Here is a 25,979-nt window from a genome sequence, read left to right as displayed (position 1 = left end):
GTTTGAGCCGTAACCAAATTCTCTAGATTAAATTTCTTCTTAAATCTATTCTAGACATGTGTCCTAAATCATCTTTATGAGAGGAAACCTTATAAATTCGATTTATTTATTTTTTTTCCCTCTCTTTTCTGGTAACAATAAAGTTGTATCCTATATTATCTAGAGTTTGACACCAAATCTAAATCGGGGAAATAGAAAAACGAAGAAGAAAGAAAAAGGATAATTGTAACCTGGCGTCAAAGCTTGTGGACATGGGACTACCATTTAAGAGTATACAAGATTTTTTTGTATTTTAAAAGTCTATGGGTATTCAATTGAGATTTTAAACAATCCTTTAAAATTTTGATGTATTCAATTAAGATTTAAAATTAGGGTCCTTGACCCAAAACACCAAAATTGATAAAAATTGTCTCACTTACCCCAACAACAGATTATAATTCCCACTTACCCATTTGAGTTCAAAAAGTCACTTTTGCCCCCATCTTAATTAATAAACTACATATTGCCACTCTCTCATACCTCCGATTTGTACACCGATCTCTCTCTCTCTCTCTCTCTCTCTCTCTCTCTCTCTCTCTCTCTCTCTCTCTCTCTCTCTCTCTAGAAACCAAAACACCTCTTTCTCTTTCTCTCTTCTCTCTCTCTCTGCAAACATAGACGCCTCCGCGCCGCCGCCACCGCCTGGAAGTCGCTGCTGCATCGACATCCGCCCTTTAGCTAAAGTGGGGACGTCCGCTCCTGATCGGGCCTATATATATATATATATATATATACGGAGCCGTTCGAGAGCGGACGTCCGCAACCGAGAAAAAGTGCGGACGTCGCTCCTCCGACCTCGATCGAGCGTCGACGGCGCGGCGCGGCTTGCCGAATGGACGTCGGGGGTCTGCGAAGCCGGTCTACGGTCGGGTGGAGTAGCTGACGTCCGTTCTGCAGCGCTGCACAGAACCTGCAGTTGCAGGTGAGGTGGCTGCCCAGAAACCAGCAACGCCGACCTCGATCACTGCCCAGAAGAGGTCTGGGACGCCTCCGGCCTCCCTCCGGCCAGCCCTGAGCCGCCGTCGCTGTCTGCTGCGTCGACGTCCGCACTTTAGCGAAAGTGCGGACGTCCGCCTGCGATCGGGCCTGTCACTATGCCAAAAAACGAATCAGACAACACATTTCCAACAACAGCAAAATTTTTAACTGTCGTCTGATATAATCAGACGACAGCAAGAATTATTCTGTTGTCCAAATTTTTGATTCAGTCAACAGTTATTACATTGCTGTTGTGCAATGGTTATTCAGACAATGGTTATATTTTGATGTTGTCTGAGTGAGTTATTTCAGACAACAGTTATTACATTGACTATTGTGCAATTACTATTCAGACAATTGTGGTTTTTTGATGTTGTATGACCGATCTAATTCAGACAACAATTGTTTTTTGTTACTTTATTATGTTGTGTAACTCTCTTTCAGACAATGGCTTCAAACAACAGTTATCTATTGATACTTTACTGTTGTGCAATTACTATTTAGACAATGGTTGAGTTTTGATGTTGTCTGACTGATTTTATTCAGACAACAATTATTTATTGCTACTTTATTCTGTTGTGTAACTCTTCTTCAGACAATGGCTTCTGACAACAGTTATTTATTGATGTTTTAATCTGTTGTGCAACTCTTCTTCAGACAATGGCTATGAATTTATGTTGTCTGAGTTCCACATTTAGCCATAACTCAATTTTTTGACTCCCTCATTTCCTTTGCCCGCCTATTTTTTGGCCAAAACTTAAATTTCCCCCTTTTCACAAAACTCCTCGTTTTATCGTGGAAAAAGAAATAAAGGGTTCAGATTCCACCTCTTTCTTCTCTCAAAGGCGAATTCCGCACTTCTCTCTTCTATCTTTACTTCTTTCTTTCCAAGCTCCACTCCCCCAATTCCAAAACCCAATTTTCTCCTCAATCCCAGACCCTCTACCAGATGATGTCCGACGAGAAACATTGGGATTCCAAATTCTCCGATCGGAATCTCCACCAGAAAGTCCACAAGCTCCTCGAATCGGCGCCGTTTCGGAACCCCAGTTGGGGAGGGCTAGTTTCTGGTGATGTAAAGCTCACGGTGGTGGCCAAGGACTAGTTTTGTTAACTGGTATTTCTCTCCTCGAATTTTCATGTTTTTGAAATCGATTGGGTTTTGGGTTTGATTGATTTTCTGGTTAAATGGATTTGGGGATTGGGGATTTCATAGAACTCGATTTGGGGTGTTAGCTAGGGTTTGCTATTAATTTCGATTTGGAAGTTACTGTTCTTGGTCATTTTCTATTTAGTTATAGTTGTTTCTGTTCAAGTCCTTATTATGGGTTAGAAGAGCTGATTGGTTGATTTATTATGCTTATTTTGATTCATTTTTGTTTTGGGTTGTGTTGATGTTGTTGGTAGCTCCGTTGCAGGGAAACTTCCATATCCAGAAGAGTCGCTGCTCTGCTTGTGCATACCCAGCTGTCCGCACCAGGAAATGTATGAAACCCTTCTCTCTCTGCTTTTGGTTCATGATTTTGTTCTTGTATATGGAATTTTGGTTAAGAAATTTGAGTACCCAGAAAAGGATTTTTGATTTTGATGAAGGTTTTGTAATAAAGTCATTGCCTTTAGAATTGTTGTGGTTTTGGGTTTTTGATTGATGTTTGGTGTTTAAAACAGTCAATTAGAGTGTGAAGGCCATCAGGAGGAAGACCACCGGGACTGGAAGGATGTGGTATCTGTGCAATGTCCCACGCAGGTTTAAGAGCGGTTTCAGGGAAGGTGCTGATCCTTTTAGTTTTATACTCCTTGATGTATAGTTGTGAGCTAATCGGTGTATACGTTGGTTTTATTCTTGAGAGATTAATTGGTTTGTTTGAACAGGTTGGATTTAGTGATCTGTGACTTTGGCTCTGGTTGGAAAGCCACTGATTGCATAGTGAGATTACATCCTCTTTAGATTAGGATGTATTAGGTTCCTACCACATTGTTATTGGAGTAGGCTTACTCAAGGAATTTTTGCCTTCACAGCCTTGTGCTTTCAAAGTATAATCCCAACACATGCTCAAGTGATTTTGTTTCTTTCTCATGAAGTCTCCTGCATCATAATTGATTTCCTGCAACCTGGAAGGATGCTTTTGATAATATAACACACTTTTGATAAAAACACTTTTGATAAAAAGTGTGCCAATTTGTCTTGTGCACTTGATTAAAGCTTCAAGCTTATTCTTTTGCAATTCCATCGCCACCACTTTCTTTTTGTTTTACACCATGACACGTTGCACCCGCACCCAAGAATGCATAATTGTCAGATTTTTGGGATAAATTTTAGACTGCCTCTTTGATTGTTTTGGTCTTCAGCAAATATAAAATTAATCCCGTGCACTCTATTTGTATTGAAACTGATTGCAAGGAGCAGCTTCTTTTCTTATTTGTTCTTCAGTAGCAGTAATAACTTGTGGCTGGATTTTCTTTGTGAGTTCGGAACAATGACAGATGATTGCAGACTCAACATAGCTTGTATTTAATTTTAACAGAAATGTTTGCTGTGTAGGTACAAGCAAGAGCAGTGATTGTTTTGAATCTTTTAAGATGGTATGACAACCACTTAAATTCGATACAGTAAAGCACTTCACTCAAAAAACAGTTACAGAAAGCACTTCTATTAATAGGCAGAAGGTTCTTTCATCTTGTTTTTATTTCAATTTTCTTTCCACATTTTCTTGCTTTTAAGTCAAACTAATATTACTTGTGAATTTAACATTGCAGAAATCTGACTATGAATTGATTGAATTCATCATGGTGAAAAAAAGAAATGGATGGTCTGGTCTTTGAAGTCTGAGGCCGATGATCAGTTCTTCCAAGGCCGTATTTGTTAGTTGCGAATCTTCAGAACAAGCTTGGAGAAGCAAATCAAGAGTATTGTGTGCAAAATGATTGATAAAATGGCGCAATAAGGTTTGTAGAAGCCAACTGCAATTGAAGACTAGGTTATTGCACTATTGAGCTGTGATGATGAGATTGTGAATGTTTTGGATGTTTAATCAATGAATGTATGTTTTGGATGTGTCGTCATTTTGTTAGGTGCCATATATGCAGAATGTATGCCTAAAGACTCCCAGACCATTCTATTCCAACCAAACTATTGTCTAACAAATGAACATCATAAAATGGAATGCAAAAACTGTTGTATGAACCACCTAATTACAATACTTTTCAAACATATTCAATTGCCCAATTAGAAAACACACAACAACAAAATAGCGTATTTTGTTGTATCAAATATAAACAAACAATGGTTTTCTCAATTTTCTGTTGTCTTACTTAAACAAACTCAACATAATTAAGTTAAATCCTGATATAGAAGATTGATAGAGACAACAGTTTCTGCACAATGCTTGTTGTCTGACTTCTCTTCACAAGTTGCTTTCCGTTAGGCTCATGTTGACAGACTTTGCTTTGGACAACATATATGACATCAAGTTCTGTTGTTCTTTCTGGTGTTCAGACAACAGACATTTACATGCCTGCTCTCGTACAAAAGCAAATCAGACGACAGATTTCTGATGTTGTCTGATTCTCCTATCAGACGGCATGAGTATTAACAACAGCAATTTGGCCTATCAGACGACAGTGAAAAACTGTCGTCTGATTCATTTTTTGGCATAGTGTGTATATATATATACTTTTTTGTCATTGATATAGCATTATAGTTGGATCCATAGGTCCATTGCTTTTAAAGAAAAAGAAGAAAAAAAATTAAAATACTAAAAACATCATAAGGACTTGTAAAATCTAAACAAATACCAGTAAATCAATTCATTAGAATCAATTAGAGTCCATATAGAATTTAAACAATCCGTGAATCAAGTAAATCTATGGATTATAAAAACTCAAACAAAATCTTTTAAAATCTGAATTGAATACACCCCCCTAAGGGGGGTGTATTCAATTAAGAGTCTACAAGATTTTTTTGTATTTTAGAAGTCTATGGGTATTCAACTGAGATTTTAAACAGTCCTTTAAAATCTTGATGTATTCAATTAAGATTTAAAATTATCCATTCAAATCTGCTGATATTCAAAAGTATACGGATTTTTAAGGATTTCATTAAATGCTGGATTTTGGAGGATTTTATAGTGCTTTTTATACATATCAATACTCAAAAACAATCCAACCACTTCCCAAAAGATTTTGATGGATTCTTTCTCACTCAAAAAATGAAGAACCTCTTCACCCAAAAAAATAAATAAATAAAAAGCAAGTCTCAATAGGTGACACTCATCCATTTTGTCTTAGACCTATTTTCCCATTATCTTCCTCTGCCTCTGCTCTCATCTAATAATTTTTTATTTTATTTTTATCACTGTAGCTCTAGAAGCCTTAATCCTTTCTAGCTAATGAAGCTCACTTTCAATGGTATTATTAAGATGATACATACACACATGATTCTTTTGTAAATTAGATATGAAATAAATTATGTCATTAGTTTACTACTTTATTTTTTGTGTAACATTTTGGCTGGTTAGTTTTCTCTTATTGTTCATATATCATTATACACAACATAAAGAATGGTAGATTGTCATACTTTCTTGTCATTGATATAGCATTATAGTTGGATCCATACATCCATTGCTTAACTAAAGAAGAAGAAAAAAAAAAAAATTAACCTACCAAAAACATCATAAGGATTTGTAAAATCTAAACAAATACTAGTAAATCAATCCATTAGAATTAATCAGAGTCCATATAGAATTTAAACAATCCGTGGATTAAGTAAATCCATGGATTATAAAAACTCAAACAAAGTCTTTTAAAATCTGAATTGAATACACCCCCCTTAGCCTTTGACTTTAGTTTTTGTTTCGTAATGAATTAGAGAGTTTCGGCTGGAGTCGGGGTGACTAAGCTTGGTCTACAGTCTACACACATTATGAAAATTAATTTGTAGTTGAGAAAACTAATGACATTTAGTTGATTGAGATATTGGAGCAGGGCCGGCCCTTGACCAGTTGACCAAGGCAGACAAGGCTGTGGCCTTGGGCCTCAGTTTGGGGAAGGCCTCATCTCAAAACACTCATCATATATATATATATATATAGATAAATTTTTTTTTGTGGGAGGGTCAGCCAACTGCCAAGCATGCAGTGACTGCAGTGCAGTCCCACAGGCCACAAATTATGTCTGCCATATGCCCATGCCTTGTCGTCTTGAACTCTTGATATCCATAAATTATGGACCATAATCCATGTTTTGCTCACCAATCAAGGGTGAGAATGTCTTGATAGTTGATATATATGTTTACAAAAAAAAAACAAAAAGAGAGAACCCAAAACGTGCTGCGTCCTACTTAACTGACTCTTCTGGCATTTTGGGCATTCTTCTGGAGTCTGGACTGCATTCTATTCTTTACTCTTATAGCACTCAATTTCCTCCTTTTTTTTTGTATTGGTAAAACAATAAACACCCCAAAGCCTCCCTTTCTTCATCAATCAATCAATCATTGGAGAAGAAGATAACCAGGTTTTATTGTTCTTCATCATTTTAGAAAGGTTGAATTGTTCTCTTTGTTTTTTGTTGGAATTTGCTTGTTTTTGGTTGGAATATGAAATTCTTGTTCGTTTTGTTTTTGATTAGAATCCTTGAATAATTGAATAATTGTTTGATTTCTTAAGAAAAAAAGAAGGATAGAAAAGCTAATTCAATCCCAAAAAGGAGCACTAGATAAGTATGTAACTGTTAAAGAAAAAGCTACAGGATCAGGAGAAGAGACAGTAGCAAGTCTAATAGAGAATTTAGTGCCAGTTGTAGAAGAAGATATAGTTGAAAATGTAAATGTAGCAGAGAGTGTTGAACCAAATGTGGTAGAAAATCTAGCTGAAAGTGTTGAACCAACTCAACCAAGTGTGGTAGAAAATCTAGCCGAAAGTGTTGAACCAAATGTAGTGGAAAATCTAGCCGAGAGTGTTGAACCAAATGTAATGATTTTTTTTTTTTGTCATTTTTTTTTTAGTTTAGATTTTAGAATAGCCTCTCAGCAACGTTTCAAAGAGGACGTCTGTAAAGCAGGCAAACTGCTGATGAAATACGTGTCACAGCTCCATCACCTTTGGTTAATCGATCATCGTTTGATGTACAGAAATTTCAGTATTCAAAGGGTAGTGGGAAACTGATCGAGAATATCTAGTTTGGTGCCTAAAACATCACAACTAGCTAGTCGACGACTAAGAAGAGAACCCAAATTATATTGCTTCACTTGATCAACATGCACTAAAGGGTAGTGGGAAACTGATCGAGAATATCTAGTTTGGTGCCTAACTTCACTTGATCAACATGCACTGAAGGGTAGTGGGATCGAAACTGATCGAGAATATCTAGTTTGGTGCCTAAAACATCACAACTAGCTAGTCGGCGACTAAGAAGAGAACCCAAATTATATTGCTTCACTTGATCAACATGCACTAACTTACAAATAACTAGCTAATTTCAGCTGGTACAGTATCACACATCTCTTTTTTTTTCACTCCCTTCCAATCAATCAGATTCTCAAAACAACAAGTTCATTGCTAAACCTCACCATCTTCTCGCCTATAAAACAAGGCATCCCCTCCCTCCAGTGAAGCACCCAAACAACCCATTAATAACCCACTTCGATCACTTTCAGCAATGGCTTCTTCTACCAATCTCTCTGCAACCCTTCTCGTCTTCTCAGTCCTTCTCTACCCACCACCAATACTGGCACAAACACCAATAACACCGGTACCAACAACAGCACCAGCTATGGAAACTTGCCCGAGAGACTCGCTGAAGTTTGGGGTTTGTGCAGGCCTTCTGGGACTCGTGAACGTTAAAATTGGATCGGCAGCAACCAGTCCTTGCTGTGCACTGCTTGCAGGCTTGGCTGATTTGAAGGCTGCTCTCTGTCTTTGCACCTCGCTTAAGGCCAATGTGCTTGGCATTAACTTGGACGTGCCAATTGCTTTGAATTTGCTTGTTAGTGCTTGCCAGAAAACTGTCCCTCCTGGTTTTAAATGTGAATAAGATGATTATAAGATTATTCTTGTGCTTGGTTTCAGTGGTCTTAATGTTGGGGGTTTGTTTGGAGAGTGATGCCTAATCTGGTACATTAACAAGGCAAGCCTGTTTGCCTGAATAATTAAATCTTCTGTAACGCTCCTTGTAATTTTGTAGTATTTATTATGTTTGTCTACTTATATCTCCACGACTTTACATATGATCATTTCTTCTCTTCTTTTGTTTCTTTTGAGAAAGACAACAAGAAAAACAACAAAATAAGGGAAATCGGGGGATAAGATGGAGCACTGATAAAAGGAGATTGATTCTGATATCCTGTTCAGATACCAATTTGATATTAAAAATTTGGAACGAAAACTTAGCAATTAACCTTTCTAGCTCAAGAAAATACAGCTACAAGCATATCCCGGATCCTCTCCTTGGTTACTCCTCATCCTCTGTTTGTTCTTGGCTTTTTGCTTCAGCCGTTGATTCAATATCCGAGGGTCTGTAATAATCCATGTCAACAAATGACCCTTGATGACTCCAATTTTGGCCTTTTGAAGACTAACGACGTCTGTATCCGTCATCTGAGCCTCAATCCCGTTCCTGTTCTTCTTCTTCTTCTTCTACTTTCTCTATTGGCAGTTTTTGTTTTCTACTGTAGTTTCCTGAAATTCAATCTATCACCTTCTCTCTGATCTGTTTCGTATCTTCGCCTCTGACTATTATACTTACAAAATCCCAAGCCACAGTACCACACTTCAGCAACACATGGTTGATTTACTTCATTGATTTGTGAATCTCACTCACCAGACGAGTGATCAGAAGAAGACAGGTAGAAGAGGTCGATCGTCATTGAAACTTGAGTGCAATTTATATATCCAATTACAGAGAGGAGATAGAGTCATATTGAAAGTGAAATTAATATATCCATTTACAGAGAGGAGATAGAGTCATCAGTCATAGAGAAAAACCATATATACCAAACTGTTAAAAGCTGCTTGGTTTCTTAAATTTGAAAGGATATAGAATCATTCTCGCTGATGATGGTTTCTCGCATACGATGGTGGAGATATATTATTGTATCATTTGGAATGCCATCAATTATATTTACTTATTTACTAATTTTTTCAATAAAAATAAAATAATTGATAATCTTTTATGATAGAATCCACAATACCAGATTAATGATTTCCTCTCCTATGGCTCATCTCATGGAAAAACCCAGCGAAAGTTTGATAGATAACAAAAAATTTCCACAGTGAAGCCATTTTTCTTAAATCAATCTAAAACCCATTGTTTCGATTACAATCTTCAACGAACAGAGCTGAACAAGAGAGAAAAGGGAATAGAGTCGCTCTATCTTCTACTTTTTTCTTCGATTCTGTTAATGGAAAAAACGGAGAAAACAGCTCTTTTGTCTTGGAAACTATATTTTATGAAAATTTAATGGTCAAATACTGAGGTGGTTAAAATGTGGCCTGGATGTATAAGAATAAAAGCCAAAGACAAACAAGGATAGAGAGCTTGACGAGGATCCGGATCCATGTCGATGACTGGATCAGAAAATTTTCTCTTCAAAATCTTTCTTTTGGACTTTTCAAAATTTTCTTTGCAACCTTCGTAAAGAAGTGATGAAAATTTAACAATGTTGATTACGGTCTTCAATGTAAACTTTTGAAACATTCCGTCTCATATTTTATTGCATATATTGAATTTTATAAAACTACAAAATTCTTTGGAGGAAACCAAAATTCATGAGTTTTTTTTTTTTTTTTGAGATAGATGATAGTGATCGTAGCTAGGGCTGGGATTTTAGCCCGGAACCCGACTCGGAATCGGCCCGAACGGTCCGGGCTTTAATATTTATTTTACATGTTTTTCAAGGCCCGGCCCGAAATAAATAAAATACGATCCGGGCCCGGGCCCAAGAAATCAAAAAAAAAAGAAGCCCGAAGGCCCGAAAATTGGTGCAATTGACACATGTTTGCATATTATTGGTAGGTGTATTCAGGCTTACAATATGTGTGCACAGGCGATTCCTAACCCAACTAAAACCTAAATCACTCAACCCTAACTGAGTCAGCCTCACTCTCTCAGTCTCACTGTCTCAGCCTCTTTTCGTTTTCGACTCACTCTCTCTCTCTCTCGGCCACCATCCGCAGACCCACCCAGTCGCCGCTTCTACCGCCGACCCACCCTCGCCGGTTCAATCTCTCCTACCCACTGTAAGTAAAACCTTCTCTTTGAACTTCATTGTTGGGATTGAATTTGAAACCACCTCTTCCAATAACCAAAATTGATGCGATCATTTCCTTTCAATCTTTCATGGCCGTGTGAAGAATCTTCGAGGAAGGTCTGCGAGGAAATGAAGGTCAAGATCTGCGAGGAAGCTCTTTGAGTTGCGAGGATTCTGGGAAGGTCAAGATCTGCACCGTCTGATATCACCTGGAAGGTCTACGGCGCCGTTATCCGACGTGGAGGACAACACCACCACCGTGGTACGCATAGCTCCAATCTCTCCCTCTTTCTATAAATCTTGATCCTTTTTTTTTTTGTAATTTTTTTAGGGTTTTTAACTGATCTTGGTGATGTGGGTCTCTGCTGATCTTTCTTGTTGTTGGAAATCGAGCTTCGTGAAGCGAGGGAGAAGCTTCGGCTGCAAGAAGTGAATGCAGATAGTCCATTGAGGGGGTCAAAAAATGAGAAGTCTGAGGAATTTCGGATTGTAAAATTGCAAGAGCTGACGATTGCAAGTGAAAAATTACAGGCCTCATTCCTCAAAGGAACAGATTTGCAGGTTAATTTTGTATAATTTACCCAAAATTTTGGTGTTTTGTTTTTATTTTTTGTTGTTTCCAAGTTGTTGAATTTATGCTTTAGCTTTCAGTGTTGATATTGTTTTATGTTTTGATTCTTTTTTTTTTCCCTCCTCAGCTTCAGTGTTGAATATGGCCACTGATGATTCGACGATGGCGAAAGAAATTGTTCCAGCTTCTGAAGAAGAACGAAAAGAAGAAAAGCAGCCTCCAACATCACAGAAGATAGAGAGAAAGAGGATAGAGAAGAAAAAAGTGAAGCCATTGAAGCCAAGTTCAAGGAGTTGGGAACACTTTAGCATTCTACAATGTTTGGAACTTGTTTTTCACTTTATTTGGAAGTTGGGACTATTTGATTATGAAGTTGTTTATTTGAAACTTGGAAGATTTTAATATGCAATTTGTTATGTTGGAGTGTGGATCTTGTTCAGTTGGACTTTGAATTGTTGGAATGTGGAAAACTGGAAGTTTGGAACTTGTTCTTTTTCATTTTGTTTCACTGTATCAGTTAGCTATTATTTTTTTTTCTCTTCCTCCTAATCAGGTTATTGGGCCCGAAAACCCGGAAACCCGGCCCGTAAAATCGGTCCGGGCCCGACTCGGTCCTAAAAATAAAAAATCATTATTTGGGCCCGGCCCGAAAAAAATTGTCATAACTCGGGCCCATTAAATTTTACCCGGGCTCGGCCCGATCCCAGCCCTAATCATAGCAATCAATGAGCTAACTATGACGAAAGTATAGATAGTCGGTGATATATTAGGGTAACCAAAATCCTAAACCATAATTAATGAACTTTTACGACGATAAACATACCATGTAGCTGGTAGGGCTGCCCAATAAGTGAACATGCAAAGGGATGTTTCAAGTATTTTATTTTAATAAGTAAGGATAGTTTTGGAACCCACTTTAAATTTTATGGGTTTTGATTGGGTTGTCCCACCGCCACGTGGTACGTTTGCCCTATGTAAGAATTTCTCGTGTCAACATCCTTCAGGTGCCAATGGCCGATCTTAGCAACCAAGGGCTATGTAGTAATTATAAGCATCCTCATTTTGTGAGAATGAAATGAAGTATATATACTTATTCTTCTTATAGGTTTTATACAGTAGTTATGTATGTGATCCATGAGTGGCTAGCCAATTAATTCATTAGAATCTTCGATTAACTGAACCATTCGTTCCTATCTATGCACCATGTGTGCCTTGCTTGTTTTAGTATTTTTTTTTGCAAGTTGGTTAGCCTATACTGGCAATTGGCGCTTCTATGAGTCTTTTCAGAAGTACTAAATGTTCATGTACCACAATTGCATGTTTGACGTGAGTGACTAGTAAAATATACTTCTCATTTTGAAAGCGATGCACTTTCCTTTTTGTAATAAGCACTAGAACGCTCAAGTCTTACGGAATAGTCGTGTACCAGTGTAGGCCTAATTTTGCTTATTTTAGTGCATGTTCTATTCTGACCTTATTTGGTTCATTTATACAATGAAAATTTCACCCATAATTTTTTTTTTTTTTAAATCTAGTGAGAATACCATTGTAAGGAAGGTTGAGCTTGCCAAATGATTGATATTTATTACTCCATGCAGGTCATTAACAAGTACAAGTATAGACAATTTTTCTTCCTCGAATATTTTTACATAATTTCAACTTTTTTTTAGACGAAAAGGTCAACCATATATATATATATATATATTCAGCAAGCAATACAATTGTGGTGCCGACAATAAGAATCATTACGTAGAGTACACTACAAAGTCCGCCCTTTAAACAGAGCAAATTACCTAACACACTCGTAGCACACTCACCTTTTAGGATCAAGCTCAAAGCAAAGAAGAGTAGAACCCCAAAAAAGAGCGAAAAAGACAACAGGGTCTCTTTATTCTTTGCGACATTTTCTACTTTTTTTTTTTTTTTTTTTTTTTTTTTTTGAGGAGCTCTTTTATTTATTATTATTTTTTGTAGGAAAAATAGAAACTTCAATTACTCAATCGGCCGCGGAAAGCATACATTGGGGGGACATAGACCATATCCCCAAGTAAAACCGTGGTTACAGGTACTATCGAGCCAAAGGGCCCAAACTCTAACCACAATACGCCTCTTTTCAAGATTACAAAGTTCATATAATCTCGAGATTCCTAGTAATATATACCTTGTAGTCAACAGCACAGAAAATTGCGTCCTCTTCGACACCGTGTCTAAAAAGTACCAAACCACGTACAAGGATCCCTCGTTGCAACTTTTTCTACTCAAGTAGACAAAATAAACAAATGAAAAAGAAAACCCAGCATCTTTTGCGTAAAAAAAGATGCACACCCAACAGTAAAAATAAAAAACCTGGACTCCATCTCAATCCAATACATCCTAGTGATCCCAACCCATATTAAGCATATGGAGCCCAATAGCCCAATTGAGAAAACCTAGCAGACAGCTTCTCTGCTACCACACACCCGTCGACGTCGTCCAAAGACCCTTCCCCGTCGTCATCTGGCACCCATGCCATCAGTCGACTTCCAATCATTTCCATCAATTGTGACCCGGCCGTAAATCGGTATGTATATTCATCTTACATTGAAGTATAAATAGGATTACAAAAGTAGAGCATACAGCTCAATGAATCATTAGCCCTAGTTGTAGATCGGTTGTCAATTCTAAAAGGTAGACATAATCATTCCGATCTAGATCTGCACATGGTTGACAACTCACGACACTCCCCCTCAAGTTGGCGCATACACACCCACAATGCCCAACTTGATTAGTGAGTCATAAAATGCCTTCCGGAAAATTCCTTTGGTAAGTATATCTGCGATCGAGTTGCTCTTCAGAAGGAACAAAAGGGAAGCTAACAAGCTTGGCATCAAGCTTCTCTTTTATAAAGTGACGATCAACCTCCACATGCTTAGTACGATCATGTTGTACTGGATTCTGTGATATGTCAATGGCTGCCCGGTTGTCACAATATAACTGCATAGTACTTTCGAGTTTGAAACCTAAATCTCGTAACAGATTTCTCAGCCACAGTAATTCACACACTCCATGAGCCATACCTCTATACTCAGCCTCAGCACTGGATCGCACCACAACTTTCTGTTTCTTACTCTTCCATATAACCAAATTACCTCCCACAAAGGTAAAGTAACCTGATGTTGACCTCCTATCTGTGATATTTCCAGCCCAATCAGCATCTGTGAAGCCACAAACCTCGAGAATGCTGTTGTGTTTAGAAAACATTACTCCTCTCCCTGGAGCTGACTTCAAGTACCTTAAAATTCTCACAACAGCATCCATGTGACTCTCACTCGGGTTATGCATGAACTGACTTACCACACTCACTGCATATGCAACATCTGGTCTGGTATGAGCCAAATAAATCAAGCGCCCAACCAACCTCTAATAGCCAGCTCTGTCAGTAGGTACTTGATCTGGATACTCTGCTAAACAATGATTTTGCTCAATAGGAGTGTCAATAGGTTTGCAACCCAACATACCTATCTCTGTCAGTACGTCAAGAATATACTTCCTCTGGCACAAGTAGATCCCTTCTCTCCCCCTGGCTACCTCAATTTCTAAGAAGTACTTTAGTTCGCCCAAGTCCTTCATCTCAAACTCAGAGGCTAGTTGTCTCTGTAGTATATCCATCTCAATAGTATCATTGCCAGTAATTACCATATCATCAACATAAATGATTAGGGCTGTTACCTTCCCTTGTTGATGTTTGAGAAATAAAGTATGGTCTGAGTTACTCTGTTTGTAACCAAACTTCCGCATGAACTGTGAAAACCTCCCAAACCAAGCGCGAGGTGACTGTTTGAGACCATACAGAGATTTTCTCAATTTGCATACAAAATCACCAGGAGAAGCAGCTACATACCCAGGTGGAAGACTCATGTATATCTCCTCAGCTAACTCTCCATGAAGAAATGCATTATTGACATCAAACTGTTGGAGCAGCCAATTTAAATTAGCAGCACAGGAAAGCATAACCCGAATAGTGTTCATTTTGGCAACAGGAGCAAAAGTCTCATCGTAGTCTATACCATACGTCTGAGTAAACCCTTTTGCTACAAGGCATGCTTTATATCGATTCACTGATCCATCTGCATTATGTTTGACGATGAACACCTAACGACAACCTACAGCCTTCTTGCCTTGTGGTGAAGGCACGAGCAGCCAAGTATCGTTCTTCTGTAACGCCTCCATCTCTTCTTCCATTGCCTTCCTCCACTTCGGATCCCCCAACGCATCATGTACTTTGTTAGGTATTAATACAGCAGATATTTGATTCACAAATGATGCATATGACTTAGATAATCTCCTAGTGGACATGTAATTAGCCACTGGGTACTTTGATTTTGCATGAACAGTGGGTTCATATCTTTTGGGTGGTTGACCTCGAGTAGACCTTTTTGGCAACACATACTATTCAACATTGGACTCACTACTATTATTACCAGTAGGTGAACATACCTCAGATGAGTGATCTTCAATACCAGGGAGCTGTGGGTCAGGGGTAGAAGCAACGATTGAGGGGACAATTGTGTCTTCAGCTTCAGTTTCAGTGATTGAAACTTGTGCCTGGATGCTTGGAGCTTCTGCTTCTTCGACTACTGGATTCGATGGATTAGGGATCTCAACTCGACCCGCCAAAATATCTCCTTCCTGTGTTACTTCTTCACTTCTTTTCAATTCCTCCCCCTCACCTTGATACAGCTCTTCAAAGTATGAATTCTCCCCCTGAAGAGCAGTATCAGATGAGGAAAAATAACTCATGTCCTCTAAGAAAGTAACATCCATAGTAACATAGTACTTTTTGGTAGGTGGATGGTAGCACTTGTACCCTTTCTGATATCCGCCATAACCAACAAACACACACTTAATTGCCCGGACATCCAACTTAGACCTTTGATTTTTAGGAACATGGACAAAAGCCACACAACCAAAAACACGGGCAGGAAGATTATGAAATGATGGCAAGGAGACATGAGATGCTAGAACCTCAAATGAAATTTTTCCCTGAAGGACACTAGATGGAAGACGATTGATAAGATGGGAGGAAACTTGTACGGCATCGCCCCAAAGGTCAGGTACATATAACACATGATGAAGTTCTAAGGTGGGAGTAATATGAACTAACCCTGAACCTAACACAGGAAAGGCCTCACCATTGGCATTAGTTACATAGGACACTGGTGGGGAAGACAAGTCAGTGAAATACGATTTATCATAAGTCATATGATCGGAGGCACCAGAATCAATAATCCATGTATCAGAACTAACAAAGTTAGAAATCTTTAAAGCCATACCAATCTTACCACGACCAGCTATGGAGGCCGTAGGAGAAGCCCCACCTCCGATATGATGATCATATCCGGCCACTCCATAGAAGTCTGGTTCTTGGATCAACTGAATCGCAGCTGCCTTTGCCTTATGACGATAACCTTTTTTGGGGTACCCATTCAGCTTCCAACAAGTCTCTCGAACATGTCCAAGGTCATTGCAATAAGAGCATTGAGGACGGGGGCGGTTGGTGAAGCCTGGTGGAGGACGTTGCTGATGCAGAGGAAATGATCTCTGCTGCTGAAGGAAGGGTGCAGGTGACTTGGCCTGGATGGCTAGGCTAGACACTTCAACCTGTGCATGTTTGGCACTTTCCTGCTGAGACTCATCCTTACTGATGCATGTGAAAGCTGTGTTTAGGCTAGATGGGTCTGTCATTCTGAGCAATTCTCCTTTGGCATTGCTATGCTTATCATGAAGCCCTCTCAAGAATACATGAACTCTTTCAAGTTCCTTCTCCTTCTAGTACCACACAAGATCTTCCTGATTCTTGATCTTGCAAGGACGTTTCTTATCAATTTCAGCCCATACATTCTTCAACTTGGTGAAATACACAGCTATTGATTGCCTGTTCTGTTGCATACTTGCAGCTTTGCACATTAATTCATGAACCTGTATAAAATCAAACTCATTTGTATATAGATCCCCCAATGTCTTCCATATTGCTTCAGTAGTCTCACACGCTTCCACCAACTGTAGCACATCATCAGTCATGGCTTTAAATAAGATTGCCATTACAGATCCATCATTATCCTCCCATTTAGTATAGGCATCCACATCTTCCTCGCTAGGTGCTTTGGTTGTTCCTGTCACATACCCCATCTTGTGTATGCCACGAAGGTGGACAGACATAATTTTCTTCCACGTTCGAAAATTGGTCCCATTGAGTTTTGTACCCCTAAAAGAACCACCGTCTGAACTTCGGACAGAAACCTCAATTTTTTGGACCTCATTGATCTTGGAACTCTTACCTTCACTTTCATCACCACTCATTGTAGGAATATCACACAATCACAGAGTATGCCCCTTTTTCCTTTTTTTCACTTCTGAGATCCCCAAAACTACCAAAGCTCTAGAACAAAGGACATCTCACAACAACAAAGGCGAGACGACGACGAGGACCTCTGGTGACGGAGACGGAGGGTTGAGATGATGCGACCGGACAGGAGAAGAGGCCAGCGACTGGTATGAGGCGACAACTACGTCGGAAACTGGTTGAGCAGCAGAGCAGTGATTGAAGAATCCGAATTGGGAGCTTGAATCAGTCACGATCCGTTGTTATGACGATCTGGGATGGACGAAGGATGACGCCGCCGCTTGGAGAGAACCGGATTGATGACGACGCCGATCTCAGATGGATGATGCCGATCTGGTAGGTGAGGGCACTACTAGAAAAAACACATACAAGGACACCAAACAAGGACACATAATTTATGTGGAGTCCTTGAAGGTTTTTCCTTAACTTCAAATTGAAATTTTTTTAGTGGGTGGTCAGTTTTTAACGACACGTAAACCATTTTTGTTGTGTCCTAAGATTGGGCTCCAAAACTGAAATCCAATTGAAATAAAAAAGGCGGAGCTGCAGTACTTGGCGTTTTCGATTCCCTCCCGAAATTTCACTTCCCCCTCCCCGACTTGCACTCCCGCCGATTTTTCTTTGCCAAAACTTAAACTTCCCACTTGTTTTTTTGCACACAAATTCCCACTCTGGCCTCTATTTTTTCATTGACCTACCTCTCTCTCTCTGCATCTCTTCCTCATCGAATTCAATCACCACAGACAAGTATTCTCTCTCCTTCTCGATCTATCTATACCGTTTTCTTCTTGCCAGATCTGTGTGCTTTGGTGCTGGGTAACAATTGTTTCTTCATGATTCCCCGTTGGTTTGCTTTCACCAGGATCTACGAGCTTTCTCCGTTGCCATTAACGAGGATCCGATCTAAGAGTCTTGACTGGCGGTGGCTTTCTTCTCATCCAAATCAGAATTAGATGGGTATACCCCAAATCGATTTTGATTTTCTATGTAATTTGGGATTTCTGATTCTGTTTCTCAACCCTAAATCGAAATCGAAACTGGGAGATTATCTACTCATCCCGTTCAAGTAAGATTATCCAAGGGTTTCTCAGATTCTGTTGTTCTGTTTCTCTTCCACTTCTTCATTATTAGATATATATAAATTGGTTGGATGTATATTCAAGTTTGTTTGAAATTTTACTTTGAGGAATGTGTTTCGTTTTATCATATGTAGCTGTTGATTTTGGTATTTCTATTTTTCTCGCTTTCATTTATTTAGGTGCTGGTTTGGTTGCCAAGATGAGCAGAGGCACCCTCTTCTCTCATCTGTTTATCAGGTATAATCTTCAAACTCTGTCATTTTCTAGGTTGTATTTCATATAGATTTGGATATTAAAGGAATTTTGAATGAAGACTTGATTGTGCAACAGATTGGAACCTAATAATGAGTAGCTTGATACTTGAGATTGTTAGTTAATCAAGGCATGGTAACTTTTTTCATTATCAATTTATATTCACTAGGAATCTCAAGTAGATGAACTGTAATAGCTAGTCTAATTGGTTTTTTATTCTCTTGTCATTCCACAGGACCCAACAATGTTTGAAGCAACGACTAGAGCAATATTCTGAAAGTGATGTTTGAGAGGTAATTATTTTTATCAAATAAGCAGTTTCTGAAATGGGCTGCCCAAGAAATTAAAAACCTTTGAATGTAATTTTGAAAGTAGGAGAAACATTTTAACATGTGTTCTATATCTATCCTTGGTACAGATGATATATCCTCGTTTGAGAGGTAGACTACATGTCATACATCCTTTACATGGCCTCGTTTGAGAGGTAGACTACATGTGATGTTGGGTATAATTTTTTCTTTTCTCTGTTTATTTATTTTTTGGTTAGTGGAAGGCTGCTCTTGGGTTTAGTTTCAAAATTCTGCATTATCAATTTGTCATGATGCTCTTACATCATTGTGTTCTTTAATATTTCAGTGTGCTTCAATATGGATCCCCTTTAATATTTCTGTTTGTCATGAATAGATTAGTCAGAGGCTCGGTAAAAAACACCGCCTTTCATAGGTGTTTTTGCTATCTAGACCTTTGTTGGTTAGTTTTGAATTTGATGCATGCACTTTTGACTTTGGTTTTGTGGGTGATCGATATTTTTCTTTGTAGGTTTTGTGAGGGTTGGCATTTAAGCTCAGCTTTGTGCAATCAGATATGGGAAATTGTTGAATTCCAGTTGTCAAGTATTCGTTTCTGTTTCGGTACGCCTGTGAGTATTTTTCTGTGTTCTCCATTTTCAGTTCAGTTTTGAAGTATTGTTTTCATGTGTGTGACTAAGAGGATGACATTGCTGTGATGTTTGTATATAAACGCATCTCATTTCTGTTTTGCGCATTTTCAAATAGGTCCATTTTCCTGTGGGAAACTGGGAATCTTTAAGTATGGAGATGTTGATGCAAGTACACTAACCAACTTAATGCGGTTTTCCTTTCATTTGAGTATAATTATTATACTCATTTTTGTTTCAAGAAAATGAGTATAATAATTATCATAAGTATCTTTGTTTAAAGAAAGAACTCATTTTTTGTTGTTGTTATCATCTCAGTGGGCATTGATGGCTTATTTAGAAATTTCGAGATTCTCAAGAAAACTGGGTTGAACAAATGGTACCTATATTTTCAGTTCTATTCTTATTTCTTACTGACCTGTGAAACAGAAATTTATATATTACTACCCATGTACAGTTTTTGAGTTTTTATAAAAGTTGTATTCATCATGTCCCATGTAGTTTTTCCATCGATCTCTCTTCTTGATGATGCAATTTTGAATTATCTGTACTGTTTCCATCACAGTCTGAGGTCCGGATCGTGCAATGTGTTTCATTCTAAAGCCTGTAGACGAAAAATGCGGAGGGACAGACTGAATGGCAAGTACGTTCCAGTTTCATCCTTAATGTTCATAACTTCATTGTGTTGTATCTGTCTTCACAAGTACGCTCTAGGAGTGTTAATATGTACTTGATATTGGTTTGTGCTATATTTATCAGGTTATGATTGAAGATATTGGGAAGCAGATTAAGCAACTATAAACCTACAAGGTGCAGGACATTGATTTACTTGACTAGAATTGTTGAACTGTAATTTGTTATACTTTATAAATTTGTTTGCATATGGTGTATTTTGGTTCAGTTAATATTGCATTTGGTGGTGTATTTTGAGGGGTGTACAATTGGAGAAAGCTTCCTTTTATTATTAATTAATTTTTTTTTTTTGGGTTTTTTTACAAGTTTTAAGGACACGTTTTGAACGTCCTCTATGACTCTTTTAAGTGTCCTGTTTTAGTTTTAAGGACACATATGAGTGTATTTTTTGTGTCCTCTTATGGTTTTAAGGACTTTCAGAGCTTTTAGGACACAATTTGTGTGTCCTAGTAATAGAGGACACATATTAGAAGATATAAGGATGCAATTTAGGTGTCCTCTTATGGATTTAAGGACACTGCATCTAGAGCTTTAAGGACACACAAACTGTGTCCTCGTATAGATAAGAGGACACATTTTCCGTGTCCTTGTTTGGGACTTACAATGACTCCCGGATAGAGGACTCATTTTTAATGAGTCCTCGTATGTATTAGAGGACACGGTTTCAACGTCCTTAAATCCTGTTTTTTTAGTAGTGGGGATGACTCCAGGAAGCTAACGCCTGTTGGACAGAAAGAGAGCCGCGAAGTCGATCTGGGTAGAGAAGAGCGACGGCGGTTTGAACTATCTGAACCATGGCAGCTGTTTGGATGGAAGCAGGTGGTGAAGCGGTCATGGGCCACGGACTGGGCTCTGATGAATAGAAGTCGGCGGCGGAGGATTGACGGCGATCTGGTTTGAAGCGAATCCTGGTATTGAATTGCACGGATTCCCATTAAATCTTGATTGGCGTCGAGGCCGGTGATCTAAGCGACGGGGCATCTGGGTTGCGGACGGCGGGCTGAGCACCTGGGATAGAGCGACGCGAAGGAAGATGAGGAATCAAAGGGGATGAAGCAATCCGAAGATGAGGACGGCGATCTTCTCAGATGAAGCCGACGATCTGGGTTGTCAGAACTGAGAAAGCCGGTCTGAATGCTTTGCAGCGATGCCGGGAATTGAAGAACCCTGTGAGAGCCAGATAACGGCGATCTGGAAGGATGAAGCCGATCTGGTGAGGGACAGACGTCAGCTGACGTCAGCCGATCTGGACAGAAACAGGCGTCTGGGCCGACTGGAGACTGACACTGAACTTAGAAAGACGAAGGTGGTCTAGAGAGACGAGGCTAGCTATATGATGTCCAAGAAAACTCTGCTCTGATACCAATCAAGTATCGAGTAAATCGGTATGTATATTCATCTTACATTGAAGTATAAATAGGATTACAAAAGTAGAGCATACAGCTCAATGAATCATTAGCCCTAGTTGTAGATCGGTTGTCAATTCTAAAAGGTAGACATAATCATTCCGATCTAGATCTGCATAATCATTCTGATCTAGATCTGCACATGGTTGACAACTTACGACACTTTCGTCTTCTTCTTGTTGAAATGGGTTCGAGCACTAGTCGACTGGGTTCACGCCCATCTCGGCCCCGACCCAACTGCACTACCAATCGTTCCCTACTCTCCTCTCTCGTATACGGAGGCTCTTCCTCACATACCACTCACGAGGCACCATTTACTTTCTTCTTCTTCAATCTTCATCACCCATTATTTCGTTTGTGTTAATTTGAATGAAAGATTCGATCTTTATTGGTTTTGGATGGTTTGGATGATTTGGGATTTGGTCGTTTGGTGCAAAGGTCGGTGCTTTTTAGTGGAATAGAGAAACCCAAATTATTGATTTGGGGTTTATTTTCATGATTTGATAAGCTGGTGCTTTGTGATTGGTGATTTTGTAGTTTCCTTCGTCAATTTGACTTTTTGTTTATCATGTATCTGTGAATATTGGTGGCTAATGAAAAATTGCTCAATTAGGGTCATGTTGTTGATTGGGAAGTAGTTATGTGTCCTGTGATTATGTGTCCAAGTAGTTCTTCTCCACAAGGGATTGAGAGTTCCCGTTCTGATGACATGTCCGTTGAGAATCATGTAGCTGAAGTAATGGATGTCCATAATACTAATGCTGATACTGATTATGTTCGTGTTTCTGATATACCATTACCTTTTCCCTCACGCGGAAATGATTCCCTTCTGGAGGTACCTTCTGGCTTAGGATTCTTTGTGTCCAACAGGGAACAAGGCCGGGTTAAGGTTGGTAAGTTTCAATGGAGAAGATCTGGAGTAGAAAGAGAAAAGAGTTTTGTCGTGGTTTTGGAGAGAGAAGAGAGAGAGAGAGAGGACCCAAAAAGAAAAAGAAAAATCTGACTTTGAGGGTATTTCAGGAAGTGCAAAAAGGTATGAGTTGAAATATTTTTTAAAAAATAAAAGGGTGTGTGGTTTGTAAATTTGGGTGTGCAAATTTCACTCCCCTATATTATATATGGTTTTGAAAATCAAAACTGAGGCACGTGACCCAGTGTGCCCCTGTGTCCCTCCGCCTCTGCGTGTCAGCTAGATAATCAACTTAGTTTTCATGCGGGTCCCACCGACATCATCTTCTCTGTTTCTCACCCTCAGTCCAAGGGAAGTCAACACTGACTCCAAAGGAGCGACTTGCTCCTGATCTTGATCTCCTCTGTCTCTCTGATCTATAAACTCATAAACAAATTGATTAGAAAGTTTAAACATTGAAATGGACAGGGCCTCAGTAGTCATATACACCACCGTTATCACAATCCCATCCCCTTCGACCCTCTCGTCGCCGACATCGAGCACCGCCGCAAAGACCGCAAATGGGAGAATGATCAGTTGGATCGAGATTCCACTCCCACCGCCGAGTCTCCAAGAGAAGAAGATCAAGAATTTGAGTGATTGATCTGGAGAAATTCAAATCAAGAAGATCGACAACGCCACGATGAGGCAGTGATGGATTTATTTGGGTGGACGGAGGATTGTAAACTTGGGATCTCCCAGATGGATTTGTTATGAAATTCTTGTTCAAGACTTTTGACTCTCTTTCAGTTTGTTTGTTCAAATTTCGTGATGGTTTTGCGGGAAATTGAATTTCTGATTCATTTTTAGTTTCTTTGTTCAAATTTCGTGATGGTTTTGCGGGAAATTGAATTTCTAATTCATTGGTTATCTAAGATTGTTTGCTTTGATGAGCATTCAAAGTTCTTTTATTTTAGGTGATCTATCGGTGCTCGGAGGAGGGTGCAAGGCGGAGGCGGTGCTGCAGTTCTCTAGGTGAGGCTGGAGGCCCGTGTGGGCTGATGTTGGGTTGTTGCAAGGCGCGGGTATAGGAAGCAAAAACAACACAGAGTACCTCCGCCGTTAATGGCATCCTCCTCGGCCGCGTCTCCCCCAAAACAACGTCGTCGACATCATCGACTTAGTCAATCTCTTCCTCTCCCAGCTCGGCTTAATACCCAGATTAGCAATCAAAAACCAAAATTAATTAGTTTGCAAAAATCAATTGCCAAGATTAATGCCCAGATAATCAATACCCGAATTCATGCCTAGAGACATCAATCTTCAATTGTTTGTTTTATTTTTCTGGGTTTTGTTCATCGAGTGGAAGAAATTCATGGACGCCGAGGACTACTTGAATGACGAGGAGAAGTTCAAGGTCACCAACAAGCCGTTGGTCTTGTTGTTCCTCAAGGTTGATGTCAACCCCGACGATGGCTTTATCACCGAGCACGATTTGACTCAGTGGAGCTTGAAGCAAGCTTAGAGGGAACTTTTGTGTAGGACTCAAAGGGATATGGAGCTTCATGTTAAGAATCGTGACGGCTTTGTTTTTTTATGATAGTCGACGGCTTTGTTTCCTTTCAAGAGTACTAAGATGAGGATCGAGAGCAAAGTTTCAATCTTTAGAAAACTAGAAGAGAGTAAGAGATAGAGGAGGAGTGTTGACTAATTAAACTGGGTGAGAGACGAAGAAGATGATGTATGTGGGAGCGTGGGACCCGCATGGAAATTAACTCTATTGGCTGGCTGACACGTATCTCGTCCGCACTTTTCTTACTTCACGGACGTCCTCTTTGAAACGTACCTATATATATACAAATTTTATCCAGAGTGGAGCTCCGCTTTGAAATTAACGAGTGAAGTTCGAGTTTTAGGTCACTTTTCGGTCGCATATCCACATCTCGACCGTTCAGTTTTTAGGTACTACTATATAGATCATCTCTGCAAATTTTCAGCCAAATTGACGATCGCTAAGGTATCTAACTCGCTTAAACCAATGGACGGACTGAACTGTCAACCTGAACCGTACCAACTTTAAAGCAGTTATCAACGCCTTAACGATCATCAATTTGGGTGAAAATTTGCAGAGATGATCTATACACTAGCACCTAAAAATTGAACGGTCAAGATGTGGATATGCGACTGAAAAGTGACCCAAAACTCGAACTTCACACGTTAATTTCAAAGCGGAGCTCCGCTCTGAATATGATATGTATATATATATATATATATATATATATATATATATATATATATATATATATATACAGATCCTATCTGGACTTCACACGTTAATTTCGGATCCTATACACGATAAAATCTCTATATCAGATCCTATCCGGAGCGGAGCTTCGCTTTAAAATTAAAGTGTGAAGTTCGAGTTTTCGGTCGCATATCCACATCTCGACCGTTCAGTTTTTAGGTACTAGTGTGTAGATCATCTCTGCAAATTTTCAGCCAAATTGATGATCGTTAAGGTATTGATAACTGCTTTAAAGCTAGTACGGTTCAGCTTGACAGATTCAGTCCGTCCATTGGTTTAAGCGAGTTAGATACATTAACGATCATCAATTTGGCTGAAAATTTGCAGAGATGATCTATACAGTAGTACCTAAAAACTGAACGGTTGAGATGTGAATATGTGACCGAAAAGTAACCGAAAACTCGAAATTCACACATTAATTTCAAAACGGAGCTCCGCTCTGGATAATATATATATATATAGGATCAGGGACGGACGTCCGCAAACTTGAAAAATGCGGATCAAACACGTGTCAGTCGTTGATTGGTTGTTGAAATTTCAACGAGTCCAACTTAATTTTCAAAGATTATATATATATTGTCTACCCATGTTGCCTGACTTATGGGTTTTGAGATGGTTCACCACATATGAAGAACAGTTATGTGACATACCCTATAATCCACTAGCCTCAATAATATAGGTTTATGAGTAGGTTACACATTTATTTTCTTTTACTATGGCAAAACCTTAGTAAAACCTTTTATAGGCTTTGTATTAAGTCGAGTTCCCAATAAAAATATTTGTTTATTATTTTAGTTTTTTTTTTTATCACATCAACAACTAGTCTTTTTGTGAGTCGAACTCACAACCTCCCATGGGAGACTTATGCCACTAGACCAAATGGTACTGGGCATTATTTTAGTTTTTGAGTCACTGTTTTCACAGAATATCTATTAATTTTGATAGATATTATAAATTAACATTTAGGTGTGCTCACAATTACTTTAATTATAGAGTCAGAATGAATAAATCTTTATTTCTAAGTTTTAATCATTTCTAAGTTATCCTATGCACTTTTGAAGCTAAATATTAACAGAAGTACCCATATATGGTATTGAAATATTAAGAAGGTAACTCAAAGTTTCACGATCGGAAACTGTACTGTGGAATTCTTTCAAACTATACTAAAAGAATATATATATATATATATATATTCATTTTATAT

The 25,979-nt window shown here is 38.9% G+C and overlaps 1 protein-coding gene and 2 long non-coding RNA genes across 4 annotated transcripts; all 3 read left to right on the top strand.

Moving 5' to 3' along the window:
• Positions 1–7,505: 7,505 nt before the first annotated feature.
• Positions 7,506–8,245, top strand: LOC133732714 (14 kDa proline-rich protein DC2.15-like). Its single transcript, XM_062160297.1, has one exon. It carries the CDS (start codon positions 7,672–7,674, stop codon positions 8,044–8,046), a length of 375 nt encoding a protein of 124 aa, XP_062016281.1. The 5' UTR covers positions 7,506–7,671; the 3' UTR covers positions 8,047–8,245.
• A 10,103-nt stretch (positions 8,246–18,348) lies between these two features.
• On the top strand, positions 18,349–19,481 carry LOC133734836 (uncharacterized). 2 transcript variants are annotated; one of them, XR_009858607.1, is made up of 5 exons: positions 18,349–18,530; positions 18,624–18,680; positions 18,781–18,838; positions 18,964–19,020; positions 19,365–19,481. It is a non-coding gene; the product is annotated as an uncharacterized LOC133734836 (long non-coding RNA). The 2 variants fall into 2 exon arrangements; XR_009858606.1 differs by having other exon boundaries at positions 18,781–19,020.
• A 146-nt stretch (positions 19,482–19,627) lies between these two features.
• Positions 19,628–20,409, top strand: LOC133728832 (uncharacterized). Its single transcript, XR_009856032.1, has 3 exons — positions 19,628–19,861; positions 20,048–20,125; positions 20,242–20,409. It is a non-coding gene; the product is annotated as an uncharacterized LOC133728832 (long non-coding RNA).
• The last annotated feature ends 5,570 nt before the right edge of the window (positions 20,410–25,979 follow it).

This window comes from Rosa rugosa, chromosome 2 (genome assembly GCF_958449725.1).
Source record: "Rosa rugosa chromosome 2, drRosRugo1.1, whole genome shotgun sequence".
Classification (NCBI taxonomy): domain Eukaryota; kingdom Viridiplantae; phylum Streptophyta; class Magnoliopsida; order Rosales; family Rosaceae; genus Rosa; species Rosa rugosa.
Note: the sequence above shows the minus strand (reverse complement) of the source record. Positions and strands in the feature narration are given on the sequence as shown.